The sequence below is a fragment of the Eretmochelys imbricata genome, chromosome 2 (assembly GCF_965152235.1).
Source record: "Eretmochelys imbricata isolate rEreImb1 chromosome 2, rEreImb1.hap1, whole genome shotgun sequence".
Lineage (NCBI taxonomy): Eukaryota > Metazoa > Chordata > Testudines > Cheloniidae > Eretmochelys > Eretmochelys imbricata.
Genome location: NC_135573.1, coordinates 220,305,172 through 220,317,406, shown reverse-complemented (window position 1 = coordinate 220,317,406; position 12,235 = coordinate 220,305,172). Strand labels below are relative to the sequence as shown.

The 12,235-nt window shown below is 38.2% G+C and overlaps 1 protein-coding gene across 1 annotated transcript in view; it reads left to right on the top strand.

Annotated features, from left to right (window-relative positions):
- Positions 1–10,015, top strand: part of SDHAF3 (succinate dehydrogenase complex assembly factor 3) — an 81,750-nt gene extending 71,735 nt beyond the window's left edge. The window contains exon 2 of the mRNA XM_077808067.1: positions 9,333–10,015. Coding sequence (XP_077664193.1) covers positions 9,333–9,536 — 204 coding nt within the window. The 3' untranslated portion in view covers positions 9,537–10,015. The remainder of the gene's footprint in view (positions 1–9,332) is intronic.
- The last annotated feature ends 2,220 nt before the right edge of the window (positions 10,016–12,235 follow it).

The following is a 12,235-nucleotide window of genomic DNA, read 5'->3' as shown; positions in this document are numbered from 1 at the left end:
GATAAAAATCTTAAATTGTGTAGGACCAAGAACAATCCCTGCAGTACCCCATTGGAAACAGATTTGCTTGATAAAGATTCCCTATTTACAGTTATATTTTGAGATCAATCAGTTAGCCATTTTTTAATCTATTTAGTGTGTACCATGTTAATTTTATATCATTTTAGTTTTTTAATCAAAACTTTGTGCAGTACTAAGTCAAACACCTTACAGAAGTAAACATATATATCAACACTACTACCTTCATCAATCAAACGTGTAATCTCATAAAAAAAAAGATTTACTTTGACAAGATTTACATTCCATAAACCCATGTTGATTTGCATTTACATTATTCTTCTTTAATTCTTTATTAATCAAGTCCCATATGACCCACTCCATTATCTTGCCTGGGATTGATGACAGTCTGACAGGGCTCTTAATTACCTGGATCAAAAATTGGGACCCTTTTTAAAAATTGGTTCATCATTAGCTTTCTTCCAGTTTTCTGGAACTTCCCCCATGCTCCAAGACTTACTGAAAATCAGCTTTAATGGTCTAGTGCAGTGGTTCCCAAACTTGTTCCGCCACTTGTGCAGGGAAAGCCCCTGCCAGGCCGGGCCAGTTTGTTTACCAGCCGTGTCCGCAGGTTCGGCTGATCGCGGCTCCCAGTGGCCGCGGTTCGCTGCTCCAGGCCAACGGGAGCTGCTGGAAGCGGCAGCCAGGACGTCCCTAGGCCAGCGCCGCTTCCAACAGCTCCCATTGTCCCAAATATTGTCCCAAAATATTGTCCCAAAAATGGTCTCTTATGTTTGCTTTAGAATTTATTTCTGTCATCAGCATAACATAACAGCGTTCACTGAACTAGGTGGCAGTCTGTACATTGCAGTTCAAAGGAGACGTTTTTCCTTTCTGCAGTTTGGAGCCCGCAAGACTAATACTTTCTTCCTTTGTCATGATATTTTAGAACTTTGAATATCATGCATTCAATTGCCTTTTTATAATTTATGAATTCCATGGATGTTAATAATTCATAAGAGAGGAAGAAAACTGTATGAACCTCATTATTATTTGACTAACCCATTCATTTTATCTCTGTGGTTATCACTTACTGTAAATACTGACTTGCCGTTTTTTGTAGAAAAGGCTTAAAGAAGGTTTGCTTTTTTAAATTAACATAATAGATGGGATTTTGTAAGGAGCCTTAGTGATGTAGGACACAAGCGTCATTGAGATTTCTTTTAAATGGGACTTGTGCCTAAGCCACTTCATTTAGCCTCTTTTGAAAAATCCACCCAATAAACCTAAAAAGTATTCTTTAGTATCTCGTATTTCACTTGCTGGTATCTTAAATGTAGTTTTACTGGGGAATCAATTCTTAATTGCTCTTAGTATTTTGCTTCACAGAGTGGTCACATATAGAGTTACCTAGAGTCCTGATTGAGCACAGTTTTTGAGATTGGTGTTTTTCAACGGCTGTACATTTAGCATGTAAACTCTTTGGGGAAGGCACCTTGGGCTTGATCCCTGCCCCTTCTTGTGCTCTTTGTACTGATAGACACAAGGGACAGAAAGCGGCTTTAGCAGGTCTCCTTGCATAGCGGAATACCCAGGTGGTGAAAAGTTGCTGCAGTTTGAGCCAATAAGGAGTCGTTAAAGCCAGCGCTAGTTAGAGCAGTCCTAAGGCTGTTCTAATATGCACCAGGGGCCAAAGTAGCACTCGCTGACCCTGGCCCCACCGTACCTTGGACAGGAAGACAGAAAGACACCTATGTGCCTCCCTTTCCTCCTCAAGTGCACTCAGCATGGCTGTGAAGCACCTGCAGACCTAGCCACTTGTTTTCAGTTTTGTCCATTTTGCAGAGTGCCTGCTACAAACTATTAATAACAAACCTGGCAGAATAATCCATCCAGTGTGTATTGCTATGTAAAATATTGTGATGTGCTGAGGAGTTTTTCCATAGTTGGAAGTTACCAAAAAAAAAACCCCAAAAAAACATTGTGCCAGAAGAGAGGTAAATTACTGATATGGTAGTGAAAAACGAGAGTTCAATTCATTAATTGAATTGCTTTCAGTTCTCATTTCAAGGACACTGACACGCTGGTAGGTATTCACAGAAAGGTGATCTATATCTAGAGTATTTTATTAGATGAAAACTAAGACATGCTGCAGGCACTTCATTCTTGATGCTCGTTACCTACATGTATTCATCTCATGGGGACAGAGAGGAGATGCGTGTTTATTTGAAGATTAGGTTGTTTTCCCATTATGGCTTTTAACTTACTGTAGGAGTTTGTCTAAGCCTTGCATGTCAAAATATGTATGCAATGAACAAAATGTCACTTGATATTGTAAGCAGAACCTTAAATTTACAGTTTTCCAAGTCAGCAAATTATGTAATACATTTTACAGATATTTGCAAATTACGTAAAGAATAAATATGAATTTCAGACAGAAACAACATTGAATTCAATAAGTATTCAAATCAAGTTTGGGTGGTTCCTGAAATGGCACCACAGACAAAGCCAGATCCACTCTATTTGTTCTTTTAGATGCTACTTTTGTGTTGATGCATCATTGCCTTTAGGTACGATAAGGTCAGACTTTTCCATTTTCTGGTACATGCAAAAGAAAAGGATGACGTATCTTTAAACTCGTATTTTCAAGTCTCTGTTTCATATCAGTTTGTGATGTATGCAGGAACTATTGAAGTTTTCTGAGACATGCAAAGCATTCTTTCACCTAGAGACAAATTCTGATGAACGCACCTACCCGCACAGAGGCAGATGTCTCCAGGGAAAAGGGAAATCAGTGATTATATGCATCTAGATGGCAACTATTGGGTGCCACCCTTGAAATGTTGTGGAGCAGAGAACTGTCACACAGAAGAGGTGGAAGGCAAGGGATAGGTATTCCCAGGGGACATGTATTCAAATCCCTAGCTCTTGTCCCTTCTTGAGTGGGGATGCGGGAGCTAAGGAAACTGCTATATCCTCATAGTTGCAGTAGCAATCACAGAGTAACTCCCAGGCTGCTCACCACCACGTGGGGGAAGGTATTCCTGCCCCTTTGGAATCTAGCCTCATTAGGAATGGCATAGCTTCTGAGCTATGGTCTCGTTAACATCAGTGCCTTTCAAATTGTGATCCCATCCACAAACCTAGGGCCAGTTCCTGCCTAATGTAACTCCACTGAAATCATTATGCTCAAATGCATTTTATGCTTCATTTCTAACTTTTAGAGTTTTATTGTTCCCAGGTCATCTTAAGAAAAGTAAATAATTAGGCTCTAATCCAGTAAAACACTTAAGCCAGTGTTTAACTTTGAAATCAATGGAACTATTCAAATACTTAATCATTGAGCATCCTAGGCAGCTCCTGACAAATCCAGTCAACAAAATGCTCAAACCCTATAGTGATCTCCCTCAAATCCCACCCTAGATCTGGATTGTCTTCAAAAATAAATCTACCCTGAAAACATTTTGCTTCCCTTTTCACCCACCTCCCCCACACTTCAGAACTGATATCCAGTCCTGTTGTGTGAAACTGCGGTTTCCCAGCCTGCTCACAGTATCATTTTCTTCTCAGCTTCAGCAAAAGCCCTTGTGCCAAGCAGCACCGAGAAGTGTATATATAGGAGGTAACAGCTGGGAATCTTCTGGCTCAAATTGCAGCTGTCAGAATCAGCAAGAAGGGGCCTCTGAGTAGGTGGAAGGCTTGTTGAGATGTTCTAAGCCCAGCAGTGTTACAGCTGTATCCTGCTGCTTCAATTCCATTGCATAATTACCTGGAACAAATTTACAGAACCTTAAGCTGCCTGGCCAAACCTGGAGTCTTGACAGTCAGCAAGTTATAGTTGCCGGAGGCTTTAAAAGAAGAGGGGGTAAGAAGAGAAAAGTAAGTTTTAATTCTTGTCCCCCTTCCACTTTAATCCCATGCCACTTTAATTTCTTGCTATCTCTTATAAAAGTTAAATTGGAGGCCTTTTAAATAGCTCTCCATTTAATATTGAGGAATACACAGTGAGAATTGTACATATTCATTGGCCTACGCTCTACTGTTGAAAAGCTGGAATGGGATTGAGGAAGTGGTTTGTACTAGGAGAAAAGCAAAGGGGTCTTGAACTAACTTATTTTAAGTAAATATTCAAAACAATATGGAAATGTTTATCCTTTTCCTTGCCATTTTCCCTTATCTTTCTACTAGCAATTATTTGAAAAGATGGTTGCCATATTAGTGCATAGAGTGTACGAATCCCCATTAAGGATTCTGCCACCCTTGCTGCTTCTTCACATATGTACAATGTGCCTCAGGTGGCATGTGAGCTGGATTCATCACTGACTTTGGTCCACTGGTTGGATCATTAGCTTCCCCAGGCCAGGCTGTGTACTGACGGGGAGTGTGACATGAACACTGATCCATGCCCCCCACCACCCTGGCTTATGGTAAGCAGTACCTTATACTTTAAATAGTCCTATTGAAACCAGTAGGGCTGTCCAAAGAGTAAGGTACTACACACCAAGAGCAAGTGTTGCAGAATGCGTGCCCTTAACCTGTGAAGGCTAGTTTAAACAAAATTATTTTGGGACTATTTTCACCACTGTTACTCATGTTGGGTAGGACCTTATTCCATAGTGTGGTTTGACGTTGATTGATGTTTGGCTGCATGTGTGTGTGTTTCCTCTGTGTACCGCCCCAACCCTATGCAGACAGCTGGCATGGCAGACATCAAGTGAACCACCAAATGATCACAAGATCCGTTAAGGGATGAATGCACCCAGCCAGGTTTATTGTTGACAAAGCATGGTACTAGTATCCCACAGACTCTACCAGACCACTAATATATGTATGCCCGTAACAATGGATCAGCTCAGTAAACGGCAGGACTTTCCTTTCCTCCCTAGGCCAGACAAAGATACTCTTTCTGAGATACACTTTATACCCTGGTACAAACAAGTGAGTACTGTCCCCTGACGTGGCTAGTTATAACTAGGGCTGTCAAGCGATTAAAAAAATTAATCTTGATTAACTGTACGATTAATCATGCTGTTAATAATAGAATACCATTTATTTAAATATTTTTGGATGTTTTCTGTATTTTCAAATATATTTAATTCAGTTACAACACAATATGAAGTATACAGTGCTCACTTTATATTTATTCTTATTACCAATATTTGCACCATAAAAATAGTATTTTTCAGTTCACCTAATAAAAGTACTGTAGTGCAATCTCTTTATCATGAAAGTTGAACTTACAAATGTAGAATTATGTACAAAAAATTGCATTAAAAAAAACAATGTAAAACTTTAGTGCCTACAAGTCCACTAAGTCCTACTTCAGCCAATCGCTCAGACAAACAAGGTTGGTTACAATTTGCAGGAGATAATGCTGCCCGATTCTTGTTTACAATGTCACTTGAAAGTGAGAACAGGTGTTTGCATGGCACTGTTGTAGCCGGCATTGCAAATATTTACATGCCAAATGGGCTAAACATTCATATGTCCCTTCATGCTTCAACCACCATTCCAGAGGACATGCGTCCATGCTGCTGATGGGTTCTGTTTGATAACCATCCAAAGCGGTGCAGACTGACTTATGTTCATTTTCACCATCTGAGTCAGATGCCACCAGCAGAAGGTTCATTTTCTTTTTTGGTGGTTTGGGTGATGTAGTTTCTGCATCGGAATGTTGCTCTTTGAAAGCATGCACCATGCCTCGTCCCTCTCAGATTTTGGACGGCACTTCAGATTCTTAAACCTTGGGTCATGTGCTGTAGCTATTTTTAGAAATTTCACATTGGTACCTTCTTTGCGTTTTGTCAAACCTGCTGTGTAAGTGTTCTTAAAACGAACATGTGCTGGGTCATCATCAGAGACTGCTATAACATGAAATATATGGCAGAATGTGGGTAAAACAGAACAGGAGACAGAAATTCTCCTCCAAGGAGTTCAGTCACATATTTAATTATTTTTTTAAAATGAGCATCAACAGCATGGAAGCATGTCCTCTGGAATGGTGGCCGAAGCATGAATGGGCATATGAATGTTTAGGTAAATCCCTTGCAACGCTGGCTACAAAAGTGCCATATGAACACCTGTTCTCACCCTCAGGTGATGTAAATAAGAAGCAGGCAGCAGTATCTCCCGTAAATACTTGTTTGGCTTAGCAATTAGCAGAACAAGAAGTAGGACTAAGTGAACTTGTAGGCTCTAAAGTTTTACATAACTGGACTCAAAAACAAAACAATGTAACAAAATCTATATTTGTAAGTTACACTTTCACAATAAAGAGATTGTACTACAGTACTTGTATGAGGTGAATTGAAAAATATTATTTCTTTATCATTTTTACAGTGCAAATATTTGTAATAAAAATATAAAATAAGCACTGTATACTTGGTATTCTGTCTTGTAATAAAAATTCAATATATTTGAAAATGTAGAAAAACATCCCAAGCATTCTTCATTGCACCTACTAGCATAAGGCTATTGTGACTTAGAAAGATGCAGTGTGAGCTTATGGATTTAATACATTTTGTAATAGTTAAAAATGGTGTTGAAAAATTGGAGAGAGTATAGAGAAGAACCACCCAAATCATCTCAGGGCTGGAGAAGATGCCATATAATGAGAGACTTAAAAGATCAATCTTTTGAGTTTATCAAAAAGAAGATTGGAGAGGTGATGTGATGACAGTATATAAGTACTTTCAGGGGGAAAAAATACTGGATACTAAAGGGCTCCTGCTCAGTCTGGCAGAGAACAGCATAACATAAGACTGAAAGGGATCTCCTGGGTCATTGAGTCCAGTCCCCTGGTTTTGCAGGCAATTGTGTCCCAAGAACTTATGGCTCAAAGTTGAAGCCAGACAAATTCAAATGAGCAATCAAGCACAAGTTTTAACAGTGAAAGTGATTAGTCACTGGAACATGCCACCTAGGGAAGTGGTGGGTTCTTCATCTCTTGTCTTCAAATCAAAACTTGGATGCCTTTCTGGAAGTTGTGGTTTAGTCTAGAGGTCAGCAACTTTCAGCATATGGCCCATCAGGGTAATCTGCTTGCGCATCACAAGAAATTTGGTTTGCGTTGACCATCCACAGGCACAGCCCCCCGCAGCTCCCAGTGGCCCTGGTTCACCATTCCTGGCCAATAGGAGCTGCAGGAAGTGGCTCCCATTGGTCGGGAAAAGCGAACCACGGCCACTGGGAGCTGCGGGGGGCTGTGCCTGCGAACAGTCAACATAAACAAAGTGTCTCGCGACCCGCCAGCGGATTACTCTGATGGGCTTCGTGCTGAAGGTTGCTGACCCCTAGTTTAGTCAAACAAAGTTATTAGGCTCAATGCAAGGGTAGCTGGGTGAAATTCTGTGGCCTGTGTTATACCAGATATCAAACTAAACAACTTAATGATTCTCTCTCACCTTAAAATCTGAATCTTTGCATAGTGAGATGCTTATTTTTCTAGTGTGCATACTTTTGGGGGTCTCTTTTAATAAGATTTTTGGTTACATTTAATTTCTTCTCTCTTGCCCAATAAAGAAAATGCTATCTCTGGGTCCATATTCCCTAGACAGATGTGTAATTGAGGGCTAAACTGTAGGATTTAAGTTTTTAAAAATGAGTGAAGTAATATAATATTCTTAATAAATCTTTCGGTCACTATAGTTGACAAATCTAGGACCTTGGATGGGAGGTGAGATTCCCTATTGTGATCATCTTGTATTTGGAGAAATTAGTGTTGTAAAAATAATTAAGTAGGATAATATTTTAAGTTCAGATAGCTACATCGGAATGCAGTTAGCATAAAGAATAGTAGTAATGTTCATTACCACTCCCATTTACTTTCCTAGTAGACTATTGCTGTCCATGGCAATTATTTAATCCTAGAAGGTAAAACAAGGTGAAAGCTCTGTGTAACGGAAAAGTTGGAATCAGACATCAGTGCCATAAGCAGTCATCTAAGTAATTGATAAGCATTTAGAATGTCTATTCACCAAATAAATCTTTTCCCATGAGAATATCTTCACCATTTCAAGCAAGTAGAACCTTGGACCTTGCAAAGGGAGTTAACTGGTGTAAATGCAGAATTCTCTTAACTTGAAGTCTTTAAACCATGATTTGAGGACTTCAGTTATTCAGCCAGAGATTAGGGGTCTGTTACAGGAGAGGGTGAGTGAAGTTCTCTGGCCTGCAAGGTGCAGGAGGTCAAACTAGATGAACCTGATGGTCCCTGTTGACCTTAAGCTCTATGAGAACCATTCCACTCTATCAGTTCCTTTCACACAGTCATTGCCAATTCATAATATGGTCTTTCCTTTTAATTAGGTATCTGACCTCTTTCTGAATGCTACGGAATTCTCTTTTTGAAAAATTGCTTTCTTTATAAGTTTCATTTTCAGAGTTTGTGATGCTTACATAATGTATTGTAATTCATGAGAGACCTGATCCAAAACTCACTGAAGTCAATGGAAAAAATTTCCATCAGATGGTTAGGGGGAATGAAAACCAATGCCACTATGAGACTAACTGGAAATCTTGTATGCATTTTAAAAATGGTTTGTACATATGCTTTGAGCTCTGGAGAGGTGCATTTAAAAAGTGCAATATAGATAAGCACCCCCAGATGAGGAAGACACATCAGCCCCAATTTAGGAAAACATTCCTGTTCAGAAAAACACTTAAACATGTCTTAGGTCAGTAGGGCTCAGGCGTGGTCTTAAGCACTTTTTCAAATTGGGGTTAGAGACAGTATTCCAAAATAGGTAGGGTTTTATGGATCAAAATCTGATTTTACGAGGAAGCATGTGAATAGCCAATAGTTAGCTCAAGCTTTGGAGCACAGAATATTGTCAACATGCTACTAAGAAATCAGGGAGCAATATTATATATTAGCTGTTGAGTCATTGAGTAACTTTCAAGGCTAGCCCCATCAGTGTATTGCAGTATTCTAGTGTGTAATTTGCAGGGAAGTAGTATCAGTCCAATCACACCAATGTGCAAAGTGAATTCTGTTGATACTTTTGCTCAAAAAAGTCTATAATTAAATATACTATTGGCCAGTGGAGATGCATGAATTGATACAACAGACAAATAAATTGGTAGAGAGCTGATGCAGATTAATTTTTAAGTAGAAGTGTAAAACTACGAAAAGGTATTGAAATTTTGATACATATTTTAATAGGATTTCATTCTTATTGAAGATGCCCATTTCGTCATTTGTTTTGAGACAGATCCAGAGAATGATGCGTGGTAAAAAAAACTGTATGCTTTGTATGTTTTAGCAGAGTCAAAGTCAACACAAGTCTTGCTTTTGTCATCTTTCTTTGACTTTTTTTTTCTTCTTTCTGTACTAGATCTATGCAGAAACGCTGTGGCAGCAAGCTAACAAAGACAGACAAAACTCAAGAAAAAAGACTTGCTTTGGAATCCCCCTCACAGAGGAGAAACTTAATGACTTCCATAATGAACAGATAAGACAACTGCAGGAATTGATGCAAGAAGCCACTAAACCTAATAAGCAATTTAATATTTCTGATGATTCTGAATACAAGAACTAGATTTTTTAAAAATGCACTTAAAAGCATTTTATAGAGCTTCCTTTTTCAATTTGAATAGAACATTATTATGAATAATGAAAGCTGATAATATGGTAACTTTTTTGTGTTTTAACCTGATGTATCTGTTTCCTTATGCAATGATGTTAGAATTATTGTATGATCCCAGGTTATGTAAATTATAACACTTGCACTTTGTGGAACTTAGAAAATGTTCTTTATTTTAAGAATTTGGTAATATTAAAGTTGTCATGTTTTCAAAATTAAAAGATTTATGCTAGAATTGGATTTAAGCACCTGGTAGGTCTTGATTTCAAGCAAGTCATTATTTGTGTATCATCCACTTCTTCCGCTAATAATGGAAAGGATGCAATCAACAGTAATTTTCTGATGGGGATTCAGCAATAACAGTACAAAGAATGAATGTGTGCTACTGATTTGGGTTTTTTGCATTGCAAAGAAGTAAACCATGCTTACAAGGATGTGTTGTTCTTTCATTTGAATGCTAGTTTTCTTCATCAGTTTTATTGTGTAATTTTCCTTAAAACAAGATACATTTTTATTCTAAACTTCACCCTGCTTAAAACCAGTCTCACAAGCAAAATAATCAGTTTGTCAGTTAGATCCCTAGAATCTATCAAAGTAGGATTCCCTTCCTTATCCCTGAAATCTTGCTATTTTACAGTCTTATTAATTCAGCAATAAAATAATTCTTTAGTAGAACTGCATACTCAGTCATTATTACACAATTAAAATATAAAGAAGCTTAAAGGCTCAGTATCATCCCATATTCTGCTTTATAGAAGAAAAAATGGTTATATCCAACAACAGGAATGACCCCCCCCCCTTTCATAGTATTTTATAAATATTAGAAATAGATTAGACAAGCTTTGATGGAAACAAAGCACTGCATTCTGCAATACAGTGTGTACCTATTGTAATGCTCTGATCATTGTGATGTACAGAGTTTTGTAAAAAAAAAACCCCTCCCATCTAGTCCTCTCATCTCTTCAAAATGCACAGCCTATCTGCTCGAAGGCAATTTTCTCTTCCGTATTTTAAACCTCTATTTATAATTATTGCTCATGTTCTACTTTTGGATCTTCCACTGATTGCTACCGGTAGAGTATTCAAGATAATTTCTTTCCTCTTTCAGGACAGCAGCTTTGACAAGGAATTGCATTTACAGATCTCAAGCCATAGCAAAATGCTGTGTTTGCCAAAATTACTGTTCTGGGAGTTAATTCTGAGCGGTTTAGGGAGTACCCTGTATCTCCCAGCTCCTGAAACCCTCAGTAGGAGTTGCAGGCTGTTTATCACCATTCAGTGATCAATGCCTAGATTCTTTACAAGGGGTGCTTTTGATTGCTGTGCAGCATGTCCTGGCAGCATGCCTCAGCTGCGCTTGTTATTTTGCATTGTCGTACCACCCAAAAGCCCAACTAGTATCAGGACCTCATTGTGCTGTTATGTAAACACATAGGAAGACATGGTCCATTCTTCAATAGCTCAAAAGTCTTTAGATTTTTTTTTAAATCAAACTCCAGTTCAGACCTTTGAATATAGTTCATAAACTTATCAAATTCAAATTGGATTTACAGTAAATTTGGTAAGTTTCTGTAATAAGTCTCCTTCAAGCTTGAATGTGGAACAATGTATGCGTTCATGGGAAAGCTTCTTTAAATAATCTCACTTGCAAAACCTTGTTTTTAATAGTTTCAAGCCAAGTCAGCACCATTTTATATTTCTGCCTCTAGACCATTAATATTTGAATGTGAAAAAACTCTTATTCTAAACGCATCTTCCTTTGTTAGCACATAAAAATGAAACCCATCTGACTCTTAAATAGCTAATTGAGTATGTCTATAGTCATATAAAAATATTTGGTGGCAGAGTTAGTCACACACATGTCTAGTAGACAAATTGGGTAATAGAGTGATTTGGTATGTAAATATCTACATTAAAATATTTAAATAGGCCTGACACTTAAAGTAAACTGGGGATAAGATTAATCTATTTAAAAAAAAAAACCCCACCACCTCTTTTTAATAAATGCAAGGACTCAAGTTTAATTTTGGCCCTGAAGTTAAATTTTTTTCAGTTCAGAGGTTTTTTTATCAGCTTGTAAGTTAAACAATATTCTTTGCCTACACATTTCACAAAAATCCAGTATGGAAAAATCTCAACACGTTATAAGCTTTATAAGACTATTGGTCATAACAAACAAGTTTTGCTCCAATCCTGCAAACACTGCAGGTGCTTAACTTCCCATACATGAATAGTCCTTAAAAAACAACCAGCTACGCGTCCAGCAACAAACAATGAGGTGGTGAAAGGCTTTGGTTTGTAATACAATGAATGAAAAATAAAGGACAATGGGCATCTGCTACAGCCCACCAGCACTGAAGAAGAGTGAGAAAGTTGTTAAGGAATGCATCTATCAGGTTCCTTGGAAGCACAGGATACTCTACTGATGGGGGATTTTAAACTATCTTGTGTTGGGTAACAAGTATAGGCCAAACATGCATCAAAGTTTTCAAAATTGTATAGCAAGCAGGTAATGATCTAAAATGTGAAGTCCCTATTAGAGGAAAACCTGTACTGGATCTACTATTCTTGAGAAGAATGGAGTATATGGGAATCTTGGGAACCAGCTACCTTAGGCTACTTGAATTCTGCACAATAAGGACTGGACTCCGAGA